This window comes from Malaclemys terrapin, chromosome 3 (assembly GCF_027887155.1).
Source record: "Malaclemys terrapin pileata isolate rMalTer1 chromosome 3, rMalTer1.hap1, whole genome shotgun sequence".
NCBI classification, from domain to species: Eukaryota; Metazoa; Chordata; order Testudines; family Emydidae; genus Malaclemys; species Malaclemys terrapin.
Genome location: NC_071507.1, coordinates 99,079,176 through 99,102,474, shown reverse-complemented (window position 1 = coordinate 99,102,474; position 23,299 = coordinate 99,079,176). Strand labels below are relative to the sequence as shown.

The window sequence follows — 23,299 nt, the reverse complement described above, 5'->3', positions numbered from 1 at the left end:
TGCTTCGGTTGAACTGAAAGGAACAGATGATGATAGTGTATTGACAGAAATGGAAAAGAAATCCAAAAATAAACTGGTGTTTAGCCAGTGCTTCAGTAGAGAATTGCAGAGCAATTCATATTTGTAAATTATTTTCAAAGCTTTCTTATTTGATAATTAATTGATGGATTAAAAATGGAGCATGCAATACCTTGATTCACACAAATGTATATCTATGGGCCTTTCAGTTAATGTGTAACGTTTTTTTCAATAATAAAATGCAAACTATTACCCAAAAAATGAGATGTGGCTGGGGCTAATGATTTGTGAGGATGCAGAGTCCTACATTTTCTGCCACTTTGTGATTTAGCAGCTAATAAATTAGTTAGTGGTAGTATACACTTTTGCGCATTGTTTACACATACTGAATGATCAACATTAAGACTACTTTTCTACTATGGGATAAAATAATAAAGGCTGCTGTATCACTGCTTCTCAATTAAAAAAATCAAAATACAGGTAAATAAAATAAACATAACATAGTAACAGATTCACTGTAGTTGCAGCAATTGCAATATTTAGTTGTTCACAACATTTTTATCAGTGGCCTGGAAGAAAACATAAAATCATCACTGGTAGAGTTTGTAGATGACACAAAAATTGGGGCAATGGTAAATAATGAAGAGGACAGGTCACTGATTTAGATCAATATGGGTTGTTTGGTAACCTGGATGCAAGCAAGCAATATACAGTATGTTTTAGTATGCCTAACTGTAAATGTATACATATAGGAACAAAGAATGTAGGAGACCCTCACTTGGAAAGCAGTGACTGTAAAAGATTTGGTAGTCATGGTGGATAATCAGCTGAGCATGAGCTTCCAGTGTGACGCTGTGGCCAAAAGAGCTAATATGAACCTGGGATGCATAAACAGGATCTCATCTCAATAGGAACTAGTTGTAATATATTCTGGGGGAAAAATGTGTTTCTTTTATTTAAGATGGAAACATTTTCCCCTTCAGGTCATCCAAATCTCATCCAGGACCTGTTGTCCATATTAGTGACAATCCAATGGATGAAGGAAAGGTATGTTGAATTTGAAAATTGTATGAATAAAAAAAATCTCAAAGAGCGAGATTGAATGATGTGAAAGTGTATTTATTTATCTTTTTTAAAAAGAAAGAAACCAAAGACAACCCGATATAAGTGCCATGCATTTTGCAGAAGTACTCAATAAATGAGGAAAAACTCATGATGGAAAGGATATAGCAAGGATATCCAGGGCTAGGCGAAGCCCAAAAGTATTGAGACAGGAATAGTAAAATGGCTTGAAGGGTTTGATCAGATGAGCTGTTTGGGCTAAATGAAGTGAGTGTGTGTGCTGAAGCAAGGATGAAAGCAGAGATAGGAGAAAGGTTAGTTGTGAAGATCCTAGAAGGTATAAATGAGGAAGGAGCTTACTGTGGTGGGCATTAGGGAGATAGTGAAAGAAATGGAGCGACTGAAAACAGTCAGAGGCAAAATAGATAAACTTTAGCATGTGCTTTTTAGGGCTCTTGTCATCAGTGACGGCATGATTTTATAAAATGTTTAGTGGATTTGGCCACTAAAAGCAGCTGGTGCCTTTGGATAATTCAGGTAACACATGTCCGTCCATTCATTCAGTAAACCCACCCTCCCCATGCCATAGTTACAGTGCAGAGTCATTGGGTAACTTTGTGTTTGTCTTCCTCCTTACTGATCAGTGATTCTCACCTCCTGCTGTCCTCGACAAAGTTTCTCCTTGCAGGGCTTCCTTTCTTTGCAGAATTAGGTAGTGCTGTGCTTTTTGGTAGCAGCCAGAAAGGGAGTGTGACAATTCTGCTACCACTAGAGTACTGAAGATTGCGTCATCTTGTGTGCACCTATAGGGGGAAAAGAAAGTAAGAGGGACAGAGAATGGAGGAATATGTGAGAGAGATAGGCGTGTGTGTCTCTCTCTCTCTCTATGTGTGTGTGTGTGTGTGTGTGTGTGTGTGTGTGTGTTCAGAACACCAGAGCTATCTGGAGGGAAAGGGTTACAATAGCAGCTGTAAATTTAGTTACGCAATCTATGGAAGATATAAATTTATTCTGAAAGAAGTGGAGAGCATTCCTTTCAAGATATATTTCAATATCTGCTTCTTTCTAATCACTAATATAGTTTTGCAAGACATGCTTGGGGAGAAGTTTGACTCTCTGTATAGAACCTGAAATGGTAGATTACTGATTTTTTTTTTTTTTAAACTAATGTTTTTAACTGGAATTCCCTGCTCTATCTTGCAACGTTAAAGTTAATGATTAATGAATTAATTCACTCTGAAGTGGTTCTGATAGATTAGAGGGGGCAGTAGTAAGTGGTGCCTCGAGAGAGAGAGAGAGCTCATCTGTGTGGGGTGAATTCCTACAAAACAAAAGACCATCACAAATCTCACCACCTTCTGCTCCCAGGGAAAGGTGTACTACTTTGACCTTGCAAATTTTTTTTTTTTTTCAACCTTCTGCATCAAACATGTAGAAGTGCGTCCATTTAAAAAACTTTTCCCCAAAATAAAACCCTCTGAAAATGCTGCAGAGCATACACAAATATACCTCCTGGGGAGAAGATGAGAAAGAGAGAACAAACCACACATGACAGATATGTATTCTGCGACATGGCTAATTATGGAAGACCTACCTATAAAGAGATTTACATTTCTACCATATTCAGGACCTGTCTATACAGAGCAAGCTACCATGCTTAAGAAAAGTTTGCATGTATTTGTGGTAGAATTGGTTGTTTGGGAGGGAACTTTACTTTAAAAGTGAGCAAAGTGGTTGGCTTAACAGTCCTTCAAACTTAATTTTGAGAAAATGCATGCTGACCAGACAGAAGCAGGAATCAAGAAAAATCATTCAGCACCATACAAATTTTATTAAAATTATCTATTTTCTATTGCATAAAATCACTGTTAGTTAATGGAATAAATCAAAAAACAATTGGCAGTTAAATAATCCTTCCTGTATTAGCTAAGGCCATTGTACCCCAAAATATAAGGAAAAATATTGTCTTCATCACAGTATTAATGTACACATGTTTAATTATGAAACTTTGGGTTGAACATGGTTTGGTGATGATGTAATACTCAGTTTGTTATTAAATGTGAATATTTTGTAATTACAGAAATTTGCATGGTGCAATAGACATTTGATAGTCCAAGAGTTTCCTTTTGAGACCATGTACCTGCTGTTTAATAGTTTTAGAACTTTGTTGTGGAGTGTCGTGTGGCAAGTGCGCCTCTTCCCCTCGTGGGGTGGGGCGGGGTAGTTACTTCCCCACAGTTGCATCCTTAAGATCACCCTTTGTCTTGGGGTGGTGAGGAATAATAGTTAAAGTCAATATAGAATCATAGAATATCAGGGTTAGAAGGGACCTCAGGAGGTCATCTAGTCCAACCGCCTGCTCAAAGCAGGACCAATCACCAATTAAATAATCCCCGCCAAGGCTCTGTCAAGCCTGACCTTAAAAACCTCTAAGGAAGGAGATTCCACCACTTCCCTAGGTAACCTGTTCCAGTGCTTCACCACCCTCCTAATGGAAAAAGTTTTTCCTAATAGCCAACCTAAACCTCCGCCACTACAACTTGAGACTATTACTCCTTGTTCTGTCATCTGCTACCACTGAGAACAGTCTAGATCCATCCTCTTTGGAACCCCCTTTCAGGTAGTTGAAAGCAGCTATCAAATCCCCCCACATTCTTCTCTTCTGCAGACTAAATAATCCCAGTTCCCTCAGCCTCTCCTCATAAGTCATGTGCTCCAGCCCCCTAATCATTTTTGTTGCCCTCTGCTGGACTCTTTACAATTTTCCCACATCCTTCCTGTAGTGTGGGGCCCAAAACTGGACACAGTACTCCAGATGAGGCCTCACCAATGTCGAATAGAGGGGAATGATCACGTCCCTTGATCTGCTGGCAATGCCCCTACTTATACAACCCAAAATGCCGTTAGCCTTCTTGGCAACAAGGGCACACTGTCGACTCATATCCAGCTTCTCGTCCACTGTAACCCCTAGGTCCTTCTCTGCAGAACTGCTGCCTAGCCATTCGGTCCCTAGTCTGTAACAGTGCATGGGATTCTTCCGTCCTAAGTGCAGGACTCTGCACTGGTTCTTGTTGAACCTCATCAGATTTCTTTTGGCCTAATCGTCTAATTTGTTTAGGTCCCTCTGTATCCTATCCCTGCCCTCCAATGTATCTACCACTCCTCCCAGTTTAGTGTCATCTGCAAACTTGCTGAGGGTGCAGTCTACACCATCTTCTAGATCATTAATGAAGATATTGAACAAAACTGACCCTTGGGGCACTCCGCTTGATACCTGCTGCTAACTAGATATGGAGCTATTGATCACTACCCATTGAGCCCAATGATCTAACCAGCTTTCTGTCCACCTTATAGTCCATTTATCCAGCCCATACTTCTTTAATTTGCTGGCAAGAATACTGTGGGAGACCATATCAAAAGCTTTGCTAAAGTCAAAGGATAACACTGCTTTCCCCTCATCCACAGAGCCCGTTATCTCGTTATAGAAGGCAATTAGGTTAGTCAGGCATGACTTGCCCTTGGTGAATCCATGCTGACTGTTCCTGATCATTTTCGTCTCCTCTAAGTGCTTCAGAATTGATTCCTTGAGGACCTGCTCCATGATTTTTCCAGGGACTGAGGTGAGGCTGACTGGCCTGTAGTTCCCCGAATCCTCCTCCTTCCCTTTTTTAAAGATGGGCACTACATTAGCCTTTTTCCAGTCATCCAGGACCTCCCCCGATCGCCATGAGTTTTCAAAGATAATGGCCAATGGCTCTACAATCACATCTGTCAACTCCTTTAGCACCGTTGGAAGCAGCACATCTGGCTCCATGGACTTGTACTTGTCCAGCTTTTCTAAATAGTCTGGGACCACTTCTTTCTCCACGGAGGGCTGGTCACCTCCTCCCCATGCTGTGCTACCCAGTGCAGCAGTCTGGGAGCTGACCTTGTTTGTGAAGACAGAGGCAAAAAAAGCATTGAATACATTAGCTATTTCTACATCCTGTGTCACTAGGTTGCCTCCCTGACTCAGTAAGGGGCCCACACTTTCCTTGACTTTCTTCTTGTTGCTAACATACTTGAAGAAACCCTTCTTGTTACTCTTAACATCTCTTCCTAGCTGCAACTCCAAGTGTGATTTTGGCCTTCCTGATTTCACTCCTGCATGCCTGAGCAATATTTTTATTTGTCAGCTCTCCTCTCAAGGTTATATGGCCCAAAGGCCAGAGTCAGGGTGACGGCCCCTTCCCACAGGGCTGTGGGGCCCAATTGCCCAAATCAAAATGGTTTTCTGATTCGGCCAGGGTGTATTGCCTAGTGATCAGAGTCAGTGTGGCCACCTGGCTCAGCAAGGCAGTATGGCCTAGCGGCAAGAATGAGTAGGGCTGCCCTATCTCAGGGCTGCATGGCTCAATGGACAAAATCAATAGGGCTGTCCCTCTCAGGGCCATGTGGCCTAGTGGTCAGAGTCAGGGTGGCAAGAGTCAGTATGGCTGCCCCCTCTCTCAAGTTTGCATGGCCCAATGACCAAAGTGAGTCGAACTGCCCACTTCAGTAGTGCTGTAAGGCCTAGTGGACAGAGTCAGCATGACCTCCAATTTCAGAAGGGCTGTATTGCCTAGCAGTCAGATTCAGTAGGGCTGCCCTTTCTCAGGATTGTTTGGCCTAGTAGCCAGAATCAGTATAGCTGTCCCTTCTGTGGGGTTGCATGACCTAGTGGCAAATATGCTTGCCACCGAGTCAGCAGGGATTCTGCCTGTAATACTCTGACTCCGCTCAGCACCATAACTGGTCTCCCTGAGCTAGTTCCTGATACTGGGGTCCCAACATCTCCATGGGCTCTGGGCTCCTCAGTCAGGGTGGCTCTCAACAGCTCCGCCACTCCTTGGGCATTCTCTGGAGCCTCAGCGTCCCTGGCTCCTGATGTCTGAGACTTCTGCGGTTCCTGAACTGGAGCTTGCAGCGTGCGTTCTCTCTCTTTGCGGTCTGCACTGAATGAGCTGAGCTGAGCTGGGGGTGCATGGGCTGCTTGGCCCAGAGAGTGACGTTAACCCTCATGGTATCAGTGCGGGGCAAGTGTGCCCCATCACATGGAGGATTCCTTGTCACATGTAGGAATAAAGATACAAGAGGGTGGATCTAATGTTACTGCAGTACCTACTTCATAGAACAAGAATTACAGGTATTTCAAGTAACTTTCTTTCTTTCAACGTTCTTTACTCTGATTATTGCAGCTCCTGATTGGCTATGAGTCTGGAACAGTAGTATTATGGGACCTCAAGTCAAAGAAGGCAGATTACAGATACACACATGATGAGGTAATGACATTATTCTTCAGTTGACTGATTTCCAGTTGTGTTGCAATGCGGGTCTTTTTTGTTTTTCCTATTTTGATTTAGTCATTAAATATTGGAAATGGTTGAACAATGATGTTTAGAAGTGAATACTGTATTCCTCATAATTGTTTAAAACCTGTGTAAGTGAATCTTACGGTCTATTCCTTTTTTTTTTTTTTTTTTTTTTACTCTCTTGCAGTGATTTGGTAAATACAACTCATATGTTTAAAATGCTTAAAATATTTTCAGTTTCTCTAAATTTCCTGCAACTGAAAATTTTTATTTAGAAAAATAGGGAAAAAGCCTATAATCCATAATTCTGTGCAGCTGTGAAAATTTAAATATATAAAAACAACTTACAAATAATAATCTATTGTTATCTAAAATAAAATCCTTGTTAATCAATAGTTAATGGGCCAATTCCAACAAAGATGGCACAGGGGTATGAAGTACTCTTTTTCCTGTGTCAGCTAAAGCCATTATACTCCAGGCCACAAAGGAGTGTTTTTCTTCCATTCTCTGCTGTGGTTTGTGTCAGGGAGACTGTTTCAATATCCTTTATTTCTTCACAAAAATTAAATCAATGGAATCTTGTGAAGGGAGGTGCTGATTTTGTGCAGTTTAACGCCATCCTGGCAATGCTTACTTTTTGGACTATGCCTCGCATTTTTATGTCTGCATAGGACCCATGCAGCCCCCATTCAGGTGGAGTTGTGACTGGTTTGCACAACCTGGTTGTGTAATTTTGGCCACCAGAGCCTGCCAACACAGTTTGTACTGATATAAGCAGGCAGGAAACTTGTTCCATTATATGTCTCTTGCACGTATCAGTAAGTGTAAAGCAACAGTCTTACATCTATCTCATGTTTAACTAAAAAGAGAAAAGCAGTGACAAATATTTATAGTTCTCAGATTTTCTTCTCCCAGATTCATTAGAAGGGCCAGGCTGCAGGTGGAGTTCAGCTACTACCTGCCTCTCATGTTATGTCTATACTGCAATTGGGAGGTGTGATTGCAGCACAGGTAGACGTATGTAGGCTAGCTTTGATCTAACTATATCTGGCTTTGAACTAAAGCTAGTTTGAGTAATAATAGCAATGAAACCACAGCAGCACAGCTCATCCTCTCAAGTATGCAGCCAGGGTTTGTGGCAAGCAAGGCTGTCACATTTTTATTGCTATTGTTACTTCAGGTAGCTTTGACCTAGTTAGATCTAGCTAGCTTGGGTATGTCTACACAAGCTGCAATCATACCTTCCAGTTGCAGTGTAGACATGCTCTCAAGACTGCTGGGATGTACCATGGGGAAGCTAGGGTAATGCTTCTCCTAAGATGCACTTCTGGTTTGGAGATGGGAGTTGTGTCCGGCAACAGATGGAGAAGCAAATCTGTCTTGGTCTTTGTCTATCTCACAGTCCTACTTGGCTATAGAAAAGTGGGGGGCTCATTTGGATCTCCACCTGAGATACTTTTCAGGTTGGGAAGGAGGCCTGGCCAGATTGGGTTGCTTCTTCATCTTCAAGCTCCCATCTCCCATATAACACAGTGCTTCACATATTGTAAACACTGTAAATCAGTCCTGTGAGGGACTGTAGTTGATATTGAAATATTTATCCTATTTTATAGATGAGAAAACTGAGAGAAAGTGCTAAAATAAATTAGTCAAATTTACATGTGAATCTAAAATTTACATTCTAACAGGCTTACTCATTTAAAATCACAGTATAAATCTGTAGGCATAAAAATATAATTCTACTCTTCATATTTTTCATGTAAGAAAATCATGAAATAGAGAGAATTAAAGGTTTAAATTTAAACTTTCACAATCTTTTTGTTTTGTCTCTGTTTTCTATACTGTGCATTACCACAAAGTAGAGAGGAACAGAAAAAATTGAAGACTGGCAAAGCTAAGTTGCTCAGGCTTCGGCTTCAGTCCCAGGTGGCAGGGCTCGTGATGCTGGGCTTCAGCCCTGTACAGCGTCTTTGGCTTTTTTTCCCTGGGCCCCTGCAAAACTAACTCTGGCCCTGGTTGGCAGACTCCCTGAAAACTGCTCCCTTCCCCCCCACCCCCTCCCCCCCCAGGGACCCCGGACTCCTGGTTGAGAGCCATTGATCTAGTTAATACTGCAGGCTAAAAACAGTCCGGAATGCAGTTACTTATGCACTGGGAGGGCCAGTGTATTAATTGCTTTGGAGGGAACTGTGATGCAATGGGTGTTTAAGATCTCTCTTCTACCATCAGGAACTTGTAGGAAAGGCCCTTTTGTGGGTTAGGGTTGGGAGCAATCTAAATCTGCAGGATAAAAAATCAGAAAATCACTGTAGTCTCTAGCCTTTTTTAGTTTAAATTAAGTGTAAAATATTTCCTTACTCTGCAGACTCTTATTCCAATAATTGTATGCAGACGAGTGTAAACGTAATAACAGCTGAAGTACTATAACGAGTATTAGCTTAGATAATAGATTAGATCCTGAAGTTCGGTATAGCGTTGCCCAGAGATGTCCATGTAGTAAAAAAGAAGAGCGTGGCTTTTAGGGTAGACTGTCTAACAATGACTTTTTTGGGGGGGAAATATTTTAAAATGACTGAACAAAAGTATTCTAGATCTTGGATCTACCTCAGCTGGTGGGATGAGGAGGTGATATCTACATGACCTCTTGAGGTCCCTTCCATTTGAATTAGGCTTCCTGTGATCTCTCTACCCAAAGGAATGTCAAAGCTTCCCAGAGCTTTGAAAGGAGAGGGGTGCATGCCTACATAGCTAGATGCAGGGCAGCTGAGTTCATTAGCCACCGCCTCCCTCCCTGGCTCTGCACAGCACAGCAGTCCCCTCTTACCTCCCTGCTCCACCCACAGCAGCAGCCTGCCTGCCACTGTGTTCCTAGTACCAGGAAGAGCAGGAGGATTCCACCTCAATGATTTTCTCTTTGCTGCCAGATGCTCAGCTGTCAGAACTTCCCGGAGCTTTGAAAGGGGAGGGGCGCATGCCTGCAGGGCAGCTGAGTTCAAAACAGTGAGCAGAGCGGTCAGTGCGGGCATTGTGGGATACTGGGGGAGACCAGTTCTGGCAATAAAATGAACGGCAACGTCTACAATGATGCTTTGTTGCTTTAACTTTGCCACAAAAAGCTTTATGCCTCTCATCGAGGTTGTTTTATTTTGTTGGCTAAACAGCAGTGTTTGGCCACCAAAAGTAACTTCTGTAGTGTGTACACATCCACGTGTTTTGTCGGTAAAAGCTGCCTTTTGCTGCCAAAACTGTGTAGTGTAGACAAAGCTTAAGCATTCCAGTCGACAGTGAGAAGTAGGGAACAGAATACTTAGCATTTAGGACACTAAGTTTGTCCTAGTAGTTTGAAAGTAGTCATTGAGCAAAATTGTTTAGGGGATGTCGAGTCAGTTATTCCGTCCTCTGCACTACCAATTTTTACTTTGGAGGCAGTGAGGATGATAGCGCAGGTTTCTGCAGGCAGAAATGAAATAAGATGTTATGGATTCCTTTCATTTAACAGCAAAGATACCTGAAATCTGCCAATATAATCTTTGCCTTTACATTCTAACTACAGTCATGGACACCTAGAATTAAACCTGTTTGCCAGGGAATTTCCTTTCTTTGCAAGATGAAGTTCATAGAATGACACTCAATGCGTGTTTAAAAAAAATTGCTCCCTTCATGCAAGACAAGTTGGATTTTAAAACTGTAGTGTTGTAAGAATAGTGCATGATCCATTATTTCTTTGACAGAGAATCATCTGAAAGAATACAAAATCTAGCATTCATATTTAACAGAGCTAGGGAAAAAACAGTTTGTCTGGAATCTGATAGCTATAATGTTAGAGACCTGTGGTTATAAATTAACTTTTTAGAGCAGTTATTTATAATGCCTATCAAACCATCCTGTGCAGTAAGTTTCTTATCATCGTCTTGCAAGATGTTTATGCACAGTGAAATGATAGAATGGAAAATGTTAGCTTTCTTTGTGTCTCCTTTGTGAGTTTCTTTGTATTGAAAGGCTCTGAAGTTCAAATATATCTGTTGTAATTAAAAAGCATTTTCATGCCTTATTCATACAATATGAACATGAATGTTTACAGTATAAAATTAATTCTATTTTCTGCTGTTTTGTGGACATGAAAACAATAAAACAAGGACATTAGAGCATGATTTTTAACTGCTTTTTAAATAAATGTTTGAAAATGTTGTAACTTTGTCATTTTAAAATTGTCAGGTTTTAAATTAAAAAATTTGCCTGCTCTGTTTTAAGCTAAACTTTAATAGTATTAACTCAGAAAATGTATTATAGATTACTATTTTTAGGCTCAGTCTTCTGATAAGAGGGTAAATATCAGAGCTTATCCCTGAGCTTTATAGAGGATATATCAAAATAGCTCAAGGGGTTGCCATTTAGTCAACAAAGTAGCTACCAAGCAATTTATTTATGACAAAAGAATGGATATGGACAGGAACCTTCCCCCTGCCACAATCTCTCATGCACATAGTAATGGAAATGGTATTTTTAGAAAGGTCAGAATTGCATGCAAGTTAGACATACAAAAAGAGCTAAGAAGTAAATCTGTTTCTACCAAAGACAATGGAAGATTAGAGTATGGGACAGTGTTACCAGTTTGTTGTGCAATTCTTTATTATGCACTTGGTACCTAGATGTCACATTGAGTGGTGCATTAGAAATACCTCGACAGGATACTATTGGATTTTAAATGCTTTCAGATATTGTTTACATTTTTATCAAATAGGAATTAATGGCTTTATTCCATCCCATCTCTCTTCCTCATCATGGCAGTTCTCTTTCCTTCTCCTACTACTTTGGAGAATTAGTAAAGGGAAAGGGCACTGGGTTCACCTTTTGAACTAGTTCCCAAGCTGTGCTCAGTTTATACATTCTTGCAAGATCATAGAAATAGGGAAACAATGCTATTTACCACCCAGGAACAGCAGAAAATACTATTATGAGAAGGGTACTCATATACATAGAATTATAGAAATGTAGGACTGGAAGGGACCTCAAGAGGTCTTCTAGTCCAGTTTCTTGAATTCAAGGCAGGACTAAGTATTCTCTAGATCATCCCTGACAAGTGTCTTTGATTTGTGAAGTCTGAACAGCACTCTAAAAACAGGCAAAGGCAAACATTGCTAATTTTAAAAAAGGCTAAAGTTCCTAAACCAGATCTTCCCAGTAGTATGTAATTGCTACTTAATTGCACAGAAATGTTAATCATCAGTGTCAAATAGAAAGGAGAGAGGTAGAGATTTGGGTGGGGGCTAGTTCCTGTGGGATGTGGAAGAGATGAGAGAGATCTTGTAGAATGGGGTCAGAGGTTTGTGGCCTGAAATATTGTGGAAGAACAGAGGGAAATATAGGATGGTAAACACTGAGCTGAGAGAGGAAGCGAGAAGGAAGCTAAGGAACTGGCATCAGGACAAGAATGGAGATGGTGAAATGAAGAAAAGAGAAGACAGGATGGATATGAGGAAGAGAGAAAATGGGGAAGGAAAGAGAACCTTTCTGAAGCACAAGGCTGCTCGGCGCTCCTAGCAGGCAGTCTGCTTCCATCTAATGCCCAGTGCTGGGCTGTTTATATATGTCAAAACTGATCCATAAATACTTGTGGAAACAGAATAACTTTAATCATACTATTTTAATTTTGTTCAGTCCCAAAATAATAGTACATGAGCATACGCCTTGCCTTAAAACAAATTTAAAAAAAAATATCCTGCTTTCTTGTACATTCGAACAAGAACTAGTGCCCTACTCTGTTGGTACAGAATCAAAGTGGATCACTCTTTGGTAAGAGCAGGTATGGGTAAAATAGCAGCTTCTACTGAAAAATGTTCATTTATAGAGATAGTGAATGACATTTCTGCATACTGTTTTAAAAATTGACTTATTCTATATAATATTACTTGCATAAATTCATAAAGATCATTATTTAGATTGCAAATTGAAGCATTCAAAAGTCAGTGCCAAATTTAGTCACCCTGCCATCTTAACACTTTTGTGAGGCCATTCTGTGCACAGAATGAGTCATGGAGCTTGGGGAAACTGGTGGAGGGGGAGAAAGAGTACATGCTCCTGTAAGTAAAGATTGTTTACTTGTGTGCACGTACACAAGGGATCAGAATTAAGATTGCACTGATAACCATAAATGTGGCATTTCCTAACTTTTAAGTGGTTGACTTGGCGATCTAAATTAACATGCATAGAATTCAAAGCCAGAAGGAACCACTAGGTCAACTACTCTAACCTGTCTATCACTGACTTTTAAATTTTAACCAGTTACCCTGTATTGAGCCCAATAATTTGTGTTTGGCTAAAGCATATCTTCCAGAGGCCATCCAGTCTTGATTTGAAGACATCAAGAGATGGAGCATCTACCATTCCCCTTGTTAGTTTGTGCCAATGGTTAATTGGCCTCACTGTTAAAAATGTGTATTTTATGTCCAATTTGAATTTATCTGGTTTCAGTATCTAGCCATTGGTTCTTGTTCATGCCTTTTTCCTCTAAATTAAAGAGCACTTCAATACCTGTTTTTTCTCCTCCTGAACATACTTGTGCTGTAATCAAGTTACCTCTGAATCTTCTTTTCAGTAAACTTAAACAGATTGAGTTCTATTGTGGTTGTCTTCTAAACTCCCATCTTTTTAAAATTGTGGACACCAGGATTGTCTGCAATATTCAAGTGTCCATCTCACCAATGCCTTATACTTGCTACTCCCCTGTTTATACATCCAAGCATTGCATTAGCCCTTTTAGCATCACACTTGAAGTTCATGTTAAGTTGCTTGTCCACTGACACCTTAATCCTTTTCAGAGTTGCTGCTTTCAGGATACACTCCCCGATTTTGTAGATATGGCCTGCATTCCTTGTTCCTAGATGTATAATTTTGCATTTGTATGTAGTAAAACACATTTTGTTTGCATGGGCCCAGCTTAACAAGATATCCAGAATGCTCTGCATGACTGCCCTGTTCTCATCATTATTTATCATCTGCCAATTCTGTGACATATGCAAATCTTATCAGCAGTGAGTTTATATTTACTTCCAGATTATGGATAAAAATATTGAACAGCATCAGGTTTAGTCCTTTCAGAACCCCACTAGAAACATCTCCATTTGATTATGGTTCCCCACTGATGACTACCATACTGTCTGAGCTTTCAGTTAGCCAGTTCTTAATCAATGTAACATGTACTCTATTCACTACTCTGAAATCTACTGATATTGTCTACTAATTTTTTTATCAGAATGTCGCATAGTAAAAAGTCAATGCCTTATACTTAAACTTTTGGATTGGATTACATCTACGGCGTTATCTTGGTCATCCAAACTTGTAATCTTATCAAAGAATGAAATCAGGTTTGTTTGAAGAGACTTTTTTCTATAAAAACATGTTTTCTAGTATAGTGGAGAGAGGCTGGGGACAGGCATTTGTACCTGATGGCATGGGCCCCCCCTTGAGGGTCTGAAATATCAATTCCTATCCTTTCATTCTTTATCAGTTGAATCCCATGTCAATTTTTCCTTTTATTTTCCCCAGGATTGATGTCAGGCTAACCAGTGTTACCTGAGTTATCCTGTTTGCCCTTTTCCTACAGTCTTCTCTAATTTCTCCAGTATAACAAGACTTATTAAAAATGAACGTCAGTAGGTCAGAGATCTACTGAGCCAGCTCTTTTAGTACTCTTGGGTGCAGATTAGTCAGACCTGCTGACTTAAAACTGTTTTGTCCCTAGTAGATGTTAAACTACTTTTTCAAGTGATGGTCCCTGTTGTATTTCACATGCGTCCACAGCCAGAGAATTTGAAAGCAGTAGTGTCTGTTGGTCCGCACATGTGCCCTTGCTTCGCCTCATGGTTCATCCAAGGCGATAAAGGGTGAGGTGGGCTGACAGCATCTCCAGTTCCTTCTCACTGCTGCATGATCAGAGTTGGAGCTACTAGTATCTTCCGTCTCTGACGCACTTGGAAAAATGTTTAGAATTGTATATAGTTAGTTTTCTTCTAGTCTTTACTGTTTTTTACATAGTTTTAGTTTTTTATTAATAGTTTCAGTGGAACTGAGAATTTGGGGGAATCTGTTTCAGTTCTTCTCCATCCCAGTACCCACACACAGGTACTGGACTATGCTGAAGACGCCAATATTTAAAATCTACACCACCTGCCCACATTCTTTCTTGATCAACAAGCACCAAAGCTACCTCTACTGCTTGGGAGAAGCCCAGATTTCATCCAGGTGTAGTATCTGCCAGTCCTTCCTGAACCATATCTGAGAAGACTGGGCTCTCCGCCTTAAAAAGCACTTCATGAAAACCGCCATGATGCCTCAGTCAGATCCAGGCCAGGGGAACCCCTCCTGCCCCCCTCCCAACCCCTCTGGGTACACTGGCCTTAGACAGCCAGAAGTGCACCTAAGGCTACAGAGAGAGTCTGGCTCTGATGGTACCACTGCTACGAGCCTAGTGCCATGACCTAGTCGGGAGGCAAGGAAGCATGCGCATAAACATGGCAGTAAGTCTTCCTCCAAACCGAAAAAGGACAATGCACCTTCCACAAGTTCCAGCCACGGACGCACAAACATGACAAGAAACCATGCAGACCGGTGAATCCTCCAGAGCTGAGCTGAGCATACCCTCAATGTCTGCCTCCCTTAAACCAAAGGATCCATCAGTTCTGAGACAGTCTTCCATTCTGGCGCCAGTTCTGGCTATGGAACGAGTACCATTAATGCCAGGCAGATTAGAGAAAGCACTGGAGTCACGTGAACAATTCACCTTAGGAGAACTGAGATCTCCATGCTTCCTTCTGCCATCGATGCCTAGGAAGGTCTGATGGCCTATCCAGGACCTACCACAGTGAAGTCACACCTCAACTCATCATCCTATGGTTTACACACACACTCCCACCGGCTCCGATGGTACAGCCACTGGAACTAGGATCTGAATGATCATCTGAGGATTCCAATGGAGTACAAGGGCTGCCTATTCTCTGGGTATCCAAAGGGACCCTATCCAGCAGCAGGGAAGTCACTGATTTCCCATCCTATGGAGTCCTCCACAGCATCTGCTAGATCCGTCCTGCTGGCCCTATTGGGGATCCTGGCCTCAATACTCAACCTTGGAACCCGCCCATTCAGCAAGGGAGACTTCGCCACTATCCCCGCTTAGAGTGTCCTCCAACAGGTGCTCCGAACCAGTTATGAAGGATGAACCACTCAGTCCGAGTCACTGTTTGAGCTGGTTGGAGAATGGCATCATTGATCAGTAGAGGTAGCGAGGAATAAAAGATGTCCTCTCCAGATGCTGCAATTACTTCGGCTTCCCTTTCATCCCCAGATGACTTTCAGCAGTTCCAAGAACTTCTGCAAAGGATGGCAGACAACCTTCATATTCCAAGAACAAGACAAGCAGCTCAGTTCCTGGACATCCTTCATTCCTCAATACTGAGCAGGGTTGCTCAACTGATCAACTATGCCCATATCCAAGCAGCTCAAACAGTGTCTTGGCCTAAGTGGTTCATCTTCCATAACTGGTTTGGAGCAGTTTGGCATACCCTGGCCACTTGCACGACTACCCCCAAGGGGGCGGAGAAGTGGGACTACATACTGCCTACATCCCAAGTTTCTACTAAAGGTCGTATCCCAGTTTCATCATGAATTCGCTTCAGTGCCTGGCTACAGTACACAGTTGTTCTCTATCCAAAACCAATGTAGCTGGCTTCTATGTCTCCTCCATGTAGCTTCTGATGCATAGAAATGCTTCAGTGGTGGTGGTTGGGGAGTGGCTGAACTGTCTGTCGTCTAGCTATCCCCAGCTGGCATTTGGTTCCTAGTGAACTTTCACCAACAGGCTGAAGTTAAAGCAGGCTTTAACCTGGTTTGAGACAGAAAATCAGGTGACTGTAACTGGTGGTTGGTTATCAGTTTCTCCTGCTCTTCCCCTGGGTGGCTGTATGAAGGAAAGGAGCTGTCCTTTTCTAGGTGCTCCACTAGGCACATGCAAAGCCAGTTAGACTATGTCTACACTACAGCTGAGAGTGAGCCTCCAAGCCCAGGGACTCACGCTAACACACTAAAAATATCTATAGAGTGGACATTGGAACTTGGACTGCAGCTCAGGCTCTCAGGCCTAGGGGGTTGGGTGGGTTTGCTCAGACTGGTTCTGGCTCATAGCAGAGTTACCAGGTCAGGCTACCAAAGGAGTGGTGGGAGGCAATTGGGGAGGTTGCGCCCCTATCTCTTCACCTACCACAGTAGGATTAATTCAAACCCTTAATTTTAAAAGTTGTGGTGCTTGACTCAGGAAACACATTTTTAATTCATAATCAAATATACATTTTCTTTACAAGGTCTGGTCACCATTCAGGTGCCTCATGTTGCATGCCACTGGACTAAGTTTTGCAGTTGCAAAATTTCTGGTACATTACAGCTGTAGACTAAATAACATCATATTGCACTGAAAATGCCTATGATGTATAACTGCAACTGATGCCTAGGTTCTATGGCAGGGGTGGGCAAACTTTTTGGCCCGAGGGCCACATTGGGGTTGCAAAACTGTATTGAGGGCCGGGTAGGGAAGGCTGTGCCTCCCCAAACAGCCTGGCCCCCCACCCCCTATCCGCCCCTCCCAGTTCCCATCCCCTGACTGCCCCCCTCAGAACCTTCAACCCATCCAACCCCCCCGCTCCTTGTTCCCTAACTGCCCCCCGGGACCCCACCCCCTATCCAATCCCCCTGCTCCCTGTCCCCTGACTGCCTGACCCCTATTCATCCACCCACCCCTGACAGGTCCCTGGGACTCCCATGCCTATCCAACTCCCCCCCCTCCCCCCGTTCCCCGTCTCCTTACTGACCCCAGAACCTCCGCCTCATCCAACCACCCCTGCCCCCTGACTGCTCCCCCGGGACCCCCCGTCCCTTATCCAACACCTCGGCCCCCTTACCATGCTGCTCAGAGCAGCATGTCTGGCAGCCGCGCCGCCCAGCTGGAGCCAGACACACTGCCGCGCTGCTCAGCAGGAGCGTGCAACCCTGCCACCCAGAGCACTGCCCGCATGGCGGCGTAGCAATGGGTGAGAGGTGACGGCGAGGGAGGGGCTGGGGGCTAGCCTCCCTGGCTGAGAGCTCAAGGGCTGGGCAGCACGGTCCCACAGGCCGTAGTTTGCCCACCTCTGTTCTATGGTGACTGGTGCCTTTAAAAAATATAAAATAGGTTGAAACCTACTCACAATTTTCTGACCAAAAATACCCCAACTTTCTGAAACCCACCTGGAGATGCACTGAAGTTTTAAAGCCTGCTAGAGAATTGTGCTATAAATCAACTGAAGAACTATATAGTTTTTTTGTGCTGTGTAAGTGTGTTGGTGAGTTTATAATTTTAGGTTTTTTTTAACATCAAAGCAGCCATAAATAATTTTGCTATAGTCTTTTTAGACTGCAGCTGATCCTCTGTCATAAATGTCACTTCAGATTTTCATTTCTGTTACAGAAGATTTGACTAGCAATGCTAGTATAAAAATGGCATCAGCAGTCCAAATTGATGTGTATATAGTGACCCAGGTGGTGATGAATGTTGGTCTGGTACATCAGGGCAATTCCCAGTTTTCAGTTAACTAGGTTTTATGCCGTTCGCAGTTTTGTTGCTCCAGTGAAGCTGTTTATGATGTTAATTGACCACTAGGAGCTAGAAGTGTGACTGTATGTTACAGTTCTAACTGGCCTGGCAATATCAAGTAACAAGCAGTATCCAAGACACACTAGCAGTTTGTTCCCGAAAGGTTATTCCAAAATAATTTTAGGCCCTTTACTTTGTTTCTCAAACTTCAAAGATTGTGGATTGTATAACCATATAATGTGAGGCTGTATAATACAGACTAGCATATCCTGTAAAGAGAAAAATATTGGGTATACATTTTTCAAAATGTGTTGAATTGTTTCAAAGGAATATAAAACTGCCTTTTCTAAAGGCTTAGTACAACTCTAGTATATTGGTGTGCATAACTACATACTTCATAACCATTTGATATACACTGTTATATAGCTGAGAGTCTCATTATCACCTAAGTAACCAATACGTTTCTGAAAACTATGTTAAAAAAATTGCCTTGTAATGTATGATTTGAATATATCTAATAGAAACTGCTGCACAGGTGTTAATGTTCAAATAATAAAGCTTAGTATCTTATAACCGTACCAGGCATTATTTTCCAAATGTTTGCTTGAAAAGGGAGATTGATTCTCTTCAGGCTTCTTATTGTAGCTTTTTGATTGGCAAATAGAATTTTCTTTAATTTTATGCAAACACTAATACTGCATAAGGATAATATATTTTCTTATCAAAACTTTTTGACACACAAACAATGTTGCAACCTCTTAAAAGGAGAAACAGCTCAAAGAAATACTGAATTGTAACAGAAAAATTAAACATGGATAATTCATACTTGTTTTGGTATTTCATACTTTAATAATTTATTCAATACTTTATCTAACACTTTAATTTGGTTTTTGTGTGATCTTTAAGAAAAGGGAATTGAGACTACACTAAGGCCTGGTCTACACTACAATGTAGCTCTCACCAATGTAAGTAGCCCACTACACCGACCTAATAACCACCTCCATGAGAGGTGTAGCGCTTAGGTCGATGTAGTTAGGTCGATTCTATGTCCATGTAGACACTGTGTTGCTTACATTGTCTATTGCTATTTTTGACAGCCAGAGTTCCGCTGCCCCGGAGTTGACAGCCAGAGCCCCGAGCTGTCAACCCCCCCCATAATGCCCCACTTAAGTCAGTGCAAATGCTCCTAGTGAGGACATGTACCACTGGCAGAAGGAGTGTATTGTGGACATGAACGGCCAATTTAATGACTGCGGTGGCTGTAGTCAACCTAACTTAAGTTGTAGTGGAGACATGGCTTAAGTTGCTGGTTTTCTGCTGAAAACTCTAAATTCTTTTTTTCTTTTTTTTTTCTTTTTCTTTACACAGGCTATTCACTCTGTTGCTTGGCACCATGAAGGAAAACAGTTCATTTGTAGCCATTCAGATGGTACCTTGACTATATGGAATATAAAATCCCCTGCCAAGCCACTTCAGACAATCACTCCACATGGTAAGAGAATGAATACACACAATGTCTGGCAGTTCTTACACTGGAAATATGTCATTAAACGTTTCTATAAAATCCTGTTTTATTTAATTCTAGCAAAACTACTCCCCTAGCAAAAGGAGTTTTATCCTAGGTGTATGCTAACAACTTCTGCAAAATCCAAGCTGTTGTTTACCAAAAAGTCTCCAGCCATTATGAAAAGAAACTTCTGAATGTGAATAGTGTAAATCAGTGCCTTCCTAAGTCTGCAGAGACATCTCTAGTGCATTTCTTGGCAATTGCTAGACAGATGAATGAACGTAGAGTTCGCATGGTTTGCATTGTGCTTAATGTTGCAATCCATATATTGTTTAAAATATTTCTGTGGATAAGCAAGTAAATCAAAATTGTGCTATTAATTTATAGAATTTTAAAGCAAATATGCCCATTACCAAACTAGTAGCCAAATGAAAGGTATCTTGACTGTTCAAATAAATAAAATAGTTTTCATTGCTATTTTGTAGGAAATCAAGTTATAAGTGTGTTTTTTCTCTGAGAATATGGTATGTAAAATGGCAATTTTAGTCTTTAGATCAGCTCCCTCTGTTTATTCCAATGTCTGTTTTAATCAGTTTTCAGAGTAGAACTACATTATAGGGGACAAATTTTTTTTGGTTTCTGCCATATTGCTTTTTGAAGGCTGTCCCAAACAAACATTCCATGTTTATATGATGAATGGCAATATTAACTGTACTTTTGCATTTTATCGAGGCATAAAATACAGCATGTGACAATGTAATAAATTGTGTGCATATTTTAATTTGTAATTTATTTAAAAGAATAATTTCATAAGATTTCAGCACATTACAGAATTTTTTTTGATGTTTAATATATGAAAATATATATTTTTTAGGAAAGCAGCTAAAAGATGGGAAGAAGCCAGAACCTTGCAAACCTATCCTAAAAGTGGAATACAAAACAGCTAGAACTGGGTAAGACTTTCCTTATAAGTCAATTGACTCTTAACTCTATATTTGTAGTCTTTGAGAATGTCCTTTTGTATCTTCTCATTTGTGGGATATGTACCCAGTGTCACTGACCTTGGGATCCTGTGGAAAGCAGTAGTGAGTGATGAACTATAGTTACTGTTGGGTAAAAGATAGCCATTACTCTAAAATATATGTGTGACTAGAATAGGTAAACAACATGTTGATAAATGCTCCTTATCTATATGCTCCTTCTTTAAAACCAAAGGGCTAGCAAAAATATAAAAAAGTGATAAAATAGTATTTGTTGCTGTTTTTAAATCTTCATTATTACGTGTCACCTTTTAGCAATATTAAGGAAAAACTGATAAATTAGCAGCACATTAAGTAAACTTTCAGTTGTACTAAGTTTTTTAGGGAAATCTGTTTCTTTGAAGAATTAAACTTACTTTATCTAGTAATGAGACCTATCAGTAACTTATTTATTTATTTATTTATTGGTGAAGCTGTAATTCCAACAAGAGGCTTTGATGAAATTACTGCATATTGAGTAGCATGTTCTTGTCACTCGAACTTAATGGAAGACTTTTTCATCCTTTTATATACAATGTGGGGTTTCTTATTTACAGTTGTAAAGCATTTTTATATGCTTGGGTGAAAGGTGCTATTGAAAATCATAATATTCATGGAAATCCTTGGAGCTATTTGCAGATGTTCAATTTTCAAATAATGTTCTCCATTTTATTTCTGTTGATTTATTTGTTGTACCTTCTATTACTTTTTGGCTTTCTGTATTGCTTGAATGTTTGCAAAGTAAATAAGACTACTGAAAATTGCTGATAGTTTAACAAATGCTTCCATATATATATTGATATGCTCTACAGTTAATTTTAATGGTTATATGAACCATTTTCCTTCTCTAAAAGTCAATTAAATAGAGGTTTAAGGTTTTGAAGCCAATTCCCAATTTTTTGAAAAGCCATGACCCAGTCAGAGAACAATTGTTCCATTGCACTGTTTGCAGCAGTCTACATCTGTCCAAGTATTTCCTTTCCACAGGGAATAAAAACACTGAATAATCATGAAGTCACGATATTTTAAAAAACTGACAACTCAACTGTTGTGTCCAAGCTTCTGAACCAAATTATGCTATAAATAACTGAAAAGCAGCCTCAAACATGCAGCAAGATAAAAATTCTACAATTTGAAGTGTTCACACTGTGAACAGTCATTTAAAAAATATAATTTGAAATCTCCATAATGTAACTTTTTTTTACAGCATGCAAACTTTAACTGATTTTTGACATGGTTTAAACAAGATAAGAGTTGCAATAAAACAAGCTTAACTGTATGCAACCTCTCCTGTTAGTATAGCTTTCCAACTGTATTCGTTTTTCCAAGATTATTTTGCCTTTTCCATTGTTTTGTTTTGTTGTTGAGTCTCAATTTGTTCCCTACCTTTATTTATTACCATAAAAGGACAGTTTTAAGGTATTTTTCATGCTTGATGGTGTTCAGAACACTGTCAAATTTATTATCATTTGAAAACAGAGTGGATTTGATTTAAATCACTAGTCAGGAAGACTCGATTTAATCATGGATTTCTACATAAAAGTGCATTCTTGTTGATTGTTATAACCTTAATACATATTCTTCACAACTCAGAGATAGATGTAGGTTCCATTTTTAGAAGGTACACACTATACATTTTTAAAGTGATTTATTTTGAAGACTTTTCAGATTAGTTTTACAGTTATATCAGAAAATGAATGATGGTTTGGTTATTTCATTTACCAACAGTAATTGAAGCAGATATTTATGAAGTCGTTGGGAGGTGAACTATCTCCGATTCAACAGGTTAATCATTAATATTTGGAGGATTTTCTTGCCATGTTGTATTAGGAGGAGAACATCACCAGACAGACATTTAAATTGTTTTATTTAACTAAAATAACAATGTTATATATTCTGGATTTTTTTTCTTCAATAGCAAACATATAATATTTTAACAAAACAAGCATTTGGATTAAGTTAAATATTCAAGTTTTTAAAAATAAGGTTTGTTTTTGTTAAAATTGTTTTTAAATAAAATGTATTTAAAAAAAATTTAAATCAACTATGTCAGCCAGGTCAATATGAGAAATGTAAAACATTGGCTTCTGCAGCTAACTCAGTCGTCTTCACCTTCATTTTCCTGTTTGTTCATAATCTGGGAAAGAAAAACAAGCTTTCCTGCTTTTTCAGGTCCCAAACAATTTCTCAATTTGGAATGAATTAGTCCAAAGTAATAAATATTCTTTCTACACTGGCAGAAGAAGCTACTGCTGTTAAAAGTGAGATTATCACTTCAACAGTCTCTGAATCCAAGTGCTTATGTGACTTCCACCAGTTCACTGGTGTGACTTTCTTTAAAACATCATCAAGCAAACATATATTTCTCGAATGGTTCACCCTTAGCTCTGAACTTTATTATAGTTGGCATTATGGAGGGATGATTGCTGGATGTCCATGTCATAGCCAACTCCTCCTCTTCAGCAGTTAAGGTTTGACCCTGGTACCAAGTATTGAGAATATTTGCAAGAAAATGAGCTGGAGATTGTGCTTGTCCCATTCATTTTTTTTTAATGCTTGTAATTTAACTCTTGTCAGTCCACTACTGAGTTCCATCGCAGGCTTGTGGGAGAGTTAGCTTGGTTCCTCCCACATTTTTTTCAGAGTAGCTGCTGCAGGGTGGTGGTTCCGGAAGTATTTTGCAATTTCAACAACATTAGCCTTTATTTCTGGAACACTGAAGTCTTTGGCTAGCAGGTGCATCAAA

At 40.3% G+C, this 23,299-nt stretch overlaps 1 protein-coding gene across 4 annotated transcripts in view; it reads left to right on the top strand.

The window, feature by feature from the left end:
- The window catches only part of STXBP5 (syntaxin binding protein 5), a 182,196-nt gene that overhangs the window by 67,479 nt on the left and 91,418 nt on the right, over window positions 1–23,299 (top strand). For all 4 annotated transcript variants that reach the window (XM_054021714.1, XM_054021715.1, XM_054021713.1 and 1 more), the window contains exons 6-9: window positions 1,002–1,065; window positions 6,297–6,380; window positions 19,396–19,519; window positions 20,409–20,487. In XM_054021714.1, the coding sequence (XP_053877689.1) occupies window positions 1,002–1,065; window positions 6,297–6,380; window positions 19,396–19,519; window positions 20,409–20,487 (351 nt within the window). The remainder of the gene's footprint in view (window positions 1–1,001; window positions 1,066–6,296; window positions 6,381–19,395; window positions 19,520–20,408; window positions 20,488–23,299) is intronic.